We start from the raw sequence: 5,492 nt of genomic DNA, 5'->3' as shown, positions 1-5,492 counted from the left end.
CTTTCATGTGTTTTTTTATTATCGTTTTCAAATTACAAATAAACATAACAAACTTCACATTCTAACATCTTGTATTAAATTTCAACAGACTGGACTACCTTCTGATATCAGAGCATGCAGTGTTCAAATTTTTTTATAACCGCAACATGTAACCTGACCATATATAAACCTCTACCAAATTACTAATAAAATGGACAAATAACTTACAGTTCCCATTCTTAACAATCACATACATCTCTTTAAGCTTCGAAGGATACACAATTTTAACATATATTGAATTACACAATGTTATGTACCAATGACATTACACCAGCAACTAAATGGATAAAATCATGCCGCCGAATGCCATGGGTACTATTTTTATAATTGACATTTTTGCCCTTAATAGAGATTAGTTGATTAATTATCGTGATTAGGTATACGTGCTTCATTTACATTAATAAATAAGTAGGAATCAAGGATTGTTATTTCGATTGAACATATTAAACGTACTGAATTTATACAATTGTGGTTTTATTTTTTAATTTAGAATTTTCTATTTACTTTCATAAAAATTTAGCATTATGTTTTGAAACATTTTCCTTTTCCTTCAATACAGTTCTAATATTTTAATCCAAAACAGTAAAAATCATGAAAATATTATACAGGGAACAAAGAGAATAGAATGTAAAGCCAGATACGTTTATACAGCGAAATACAAAATAAGTTGCGTTGATTATAGTAAAAATATAAGTAATACTCTAATGTCCCATTTTTGTTATGTTATAACTTTTTGCTTTTATGCTTTTGATTCATTCCAATATGTTTTTTAAATTTGTCAATTTATCTCGTAATACACAGATGATAAACCTTGAAGATCAGTACATAACAGATGATCAAGTAAAAGCAGCATATCAAAACACACGTCTTGAACACAATACACAACTTGATATCAATTCCAGCCCTAAACTAGCAAGGCTTACACGAATTATGGTTACCCTAGGTGAGCAAACATTTGTGTCATTTTTAGTCTTTTAATACAAATTGCTTTTGATATATTGAACTAAAACGATGTCCATAAAGTACATTCTTTTAAAATATTATTTCCTTTAACAAGTGCCTTTAGTTTGTCTCCCAGTTTTTAGAAATAAATAAGTAAACTCTAGATATGAATAGAGTGTATACAGCAAAATATCTTATATATTTAATAAGGTATGGCGAATTCTCATCCTGACGCCGTCGTTAATATGATGATGGCTGGTGCGAACATAGTTCGTTTGAACATGTCTCATGAAACAGAGAAATGGCATGCGATCACTGTACAATCTGTTAGAGAGGCAGGAAATAGAATGTATGAATTAACGACGGAGGTTTACCCCTTGGGAGTTGCAATGAATCTCCAGGGCCCCGAAATAAGAACGGGTGCATTCCGTGGTGATGAGAAGAGTATAGTATGATTATTATCTAAAACCACTTGAATCAAGATATTTATTGACGATATTGTTCAATACATGTATATTGTATAATATGTTTTAGTAAAATTTTTACATGGCATTCTATATGGCGATTGTATATACTGAGTATTGATATTTATAGGGATACGCTAAATTAGAGAAAGGTAAAATGGTAAAATTGGTAACGAACGATATCGCAAAACGTGGAGGGTGTGCTACATGCTTTTGGATTTCTTATCTTGAATTACCTCGCGTATGTCGGGTAGGAGACAGGATATTGATTGATCGAGGCGCTGCTCTATTACAAGTCACCTGTATCCGTTAGTTACACTTACCCTATGTTGATAAATTAATAACTAAATGGATAAATGAGTTGTGAATGTTTTAGATTTAAACGTTCCATTATGGTTACTGGTACTACCTTTCGCTGATTGTAAAATATAAATTTAAGAAAATAGCAGTAGTATTAATAATAATTTATCTTAGCTTTTGACCAGGAAATAGAGCTTGATTTACAGAACATTAATATGCATACGATATGTGTGTACATTTGCGTTAAGCTCAAAAAACGAAAACGCTCAGTGAGCGAATAAAACAATCACAATTTGTTCTAGCATTCTAAATAATGATCGAAAATGTCTTTTCAATAAAATATGTCGAAAATATAAATTAACATTTTTTCATATGATAAGTGTTAATAAATTTCGTTGTAAACTAATATATTTACTTAGGTTTCTATTTATTGTATTGGATAATACAGGATACATAGAATGAAACAGAGTAAAATATCACACAACATTATTTCGTACCTGTAATAAAAGAAATTTAAAATACGTAAAGCAGAATTGATATTTAACGGGTTACAAAATATTTTTAGCAATTTATATAATATCCTGCATAAATTTTCTGTTTCATCGTTCTCTACTACCCAGTATGATAAACACAAACATAAGTAATTAAAGATATTACTCCACAACGATGTTAACGTTTATAGTTAAAATCAATTTTCTCGAAAAGAAACTAAACGCGAGTATAAACATTAATAGAAACCAAAATTCTTTTAACGCAGATGAAGAAGCTGTAACTTGTAAAATAATTAAAGGTGGTATTGTAAGGGATAACAAATTGGTGCAATTACTAGACAGCGTAGTTTCATTACCACAAATTTCGGAAAAGGACACTGAACATATGAAATTGGCTTCAATGTTAGAATGTGATTTCCTTATAATGAATCATACACGTAACGAGAAAATGTTGTACGGTATTAAAAGTCGCTTGAAGAAAATGGGTATGGATAAACTGTACATTATTGCAATGATTTGTTCGATGCACGACATTGATATTACGCTAATCGATACTGATTAAAGGTGTTACTAAAATTTGCGTTATGGCAAAGATCTCAACCCAGCAAGGATTCGAAAATTTCGATGAGATTTTACATTCAGCCGATGCTATTCTTCTCGATAGAAACAATATTAAAATAGACGTAGGGAATGAAAAACTATTTTTAGTCGAAAAAATAATTATTGCCAAATGTATCAGGGTAAGCTTTTATTAATAAATATTTGCCTTGTATAGCTTCACTGTAAATTCTTTACAATATTATGCAATTCAGTTCCGTAACAAAACAGATTTGCCATAATGATAGAAATTTACAAATTGTCAATACGAATATCTGTCACAAAAATGTTAAGTATAAATTTTAGGAAATAGATATATTTTATTATTAATTTAATTTTACTTTTAAACAAACTATCGATATTATAAATTTTATTTCGAATAAGATATTTATGACTTGATGTACCAATCGCGATACGTATAATCGTTACGACTTGTGCAACTAACGAAAAGATAAATAAACTCTATCGAATTTTTGTTTCTGTAATTAGGTAATGTATAAATAAAAAGAGAGAGGAATTGTTCAGAAATTATATTAATTAATCGTAGCTAATATTTAACGAAACTAGCAAGCTATAATTCTCAAGATCATGATCCATAAATAAATTTCTACTTTGCTTTTTCCTTTCCTATAGATAGGGAAACCAATTGTATTAGGGTTTCAAGTATATAACAACGAACAGTTAAATATTGATATGAATCTAATTGCGCATGCTGTTTTAAATGGAGTCGATGCAATTTTTCTGAAAACTGGTGCTATGAATATGAAAGATACTACTAAATTGTTAAGCGATGTTGATATAGTATGCAGAGAAGCTGAAAGCGCTCGGTGGCAAAAGGAAATTTTCGATGAATTAAGCTACAAGGTAGGGATGTTCAGTGGAATTATTATAATTCGCTGATATTATTATAATTCGATTTTGCATAATACAGTATGCATTGATATGAATATATTTTGTACGAAAATAGGTGCCAATACCTTTAGATCCTTTACACTCTATCATAGTTGGAGCAGTTGAGACATCGATAAAATCAAATGCAGCAGCAATTGTCGTTACTACAACAACCGGACGCAGCGCTGTTTTATTATCAATGTATCGTCCTAGATGTCTAATTCTTGCAGTTACTCGTTATGGAGTAGTTGCTAGATGGCTACAGCTGTATTACGGTATCCATTCTCTTCATTACAGAAGTAAATATATCTTATGTTTTTCCTTAAAATAAATATATTATTCTTTTCATTTCATCGTATGTATGGATGTGCACATATGTTTATGCTATTTTTATTATACAGAGTTTCCCAGGGTTTAACGATTATTCTGTGGGTAGAGTTGAGTAAAAAATGTTATATAAACATAGATCGTTTAAAGTTTTATTAAAAGGTTGTAATATAAAAATACGAAATATACCAAGAGAATAATACTTTTCCTTTCAATATCGTTTCCACTTTTACAGCATTAGATTTTTATGCGTGGATAATTTTCTAAAAGAAAGATACATATATCAAAGTATTTCTAACTGTAGCGAACTGATATACACAGTTGATTATTTCATTGTAATGAAACTAAATCAAACGAGTTTCGCTGCGTGATAAATTATATTTCTTATCGTTGTCTTATAATACAATTAATACTAACGATTTAGTCCTTTAGTAAAAATTATTATATTTAATATATGTAATTATCAATACAGCGGAGCCCTTGTCTGATTGGGGTAAAGACATGCAAACTCGAATACAGACTGGTATAGACTCTCTCCGAAGAAAAGGGTACATTAGAGTTGGCGATGCGATCGTGGTTGTTAGTGGATGGCGTCAAGGAGCAGGCTTTACAAACTGCATACGTATAGTTTATGTGTCATCTGGACACATGGAAAATCAAATAGCGGATTTCGAGCCTTGCTGGTGAAATATATCCCTTTTTTTAATTCAAACAAAACAATTTTATCATGATTGAAACAATTAATAAAACATTTTTAATTAACACTTTAGTTGTTTCTTTTAAACAACTTTTTAGATATTGTTTAGCTTTATCTAAAATTAGCTTAGCTTTATCTTAGCTTTATCTATGTACTCTTAATTTCTTCCTGAGTCATTTCTTTCTGTTAATACACTGACTTCGGATATTTTTTCAATTGAAATATACTGAGTGGATCAGTCCTCCTATAGTTTTACTAAGATATTTATGTTATATAACATTTATTAGACATTAGTTCGATACAAAATAATAATAATGTAATCGTAATAATTATATATATATATATATAAGGCAAAGGTCAATCTCTAGTATCAGTATCGTGATGCTGTTTTTTCTTTGAATCCCGCCTGCTACTCAGTCCGTCGTTAATCGAATACGCGATAACATTAAAAAGAGAGAGAAAAAAACAGAGACAACCGGTTCGGACTATATTTACGTCTCGCAACGAATCCTAACTACTTGATTGAGGCGCCTTACTTCAGCAAGTGATCAACATCGTGCGGTCACTAAGAGTCTTACCCACCAGGAGAATTTTCAGTCCTGTGTATACCACTGTTTGTTAATCTATCTTATATGTATATAATTACACACATAACTCGTCTGTGATAGAACTGCATAAGTTCTTGCCTATGCTAGGATGGAACACAATGAGTTCTAGTCACGACCGTGGTTCTTATATATACTA

The 5,492-nt window shown here is 30.4% G+C and overlaps 1 protein-coding gene across 1 annotated transcript; it reads left to right on the top strand.

Annotated features, from left to right (window-relative positions):
• Positions 1-134: 134 nt before the first annotated feature.
• LOC139989691 (pyruvate kinase) lies at positions 135-4,813 on the top strand. The gene is made up of 9 exons (XM_072008206.1): positions 135-351; positions 841-982; positions 1,192-1,430; positions 1,576-1,753; positions 2,503-2,721; positions 2,801-2,976; positions 3,467-3,697; positions 3,801-4,023; positions 4,524-4,813. Exons 1-9 carry the CDS (start codon positions 286-288, stop codon positions 4,736-4,738), a joined length of 1,689 nt encoding a protein of 562 aa, XP_071864307.1. The 5' UTR covers positions 135-285; the 3' UTR covers positions 4,739-4,813.
• Positions 4,814-5,492: the final 679 nt, after the last annotated feature.

Source organism: Bombus fervidus, chromosome 8 (genome assembly GCF_041682495.2).
Source record: "Bombus fervidus isolate BK054 chromosome 8, iyBomFerv1, whole genome shotgun sequence".
In the NCBI taxonomy this organism is placed as follows: Eukaryota; Metazoa; Arthropoda; class Insecta; order Hymenoptera; family Apidae; genus Bombus; species Bombus fervidus.
This window is presented reverse-complemented; position numbering and strand designations above follow the sequence as displayed.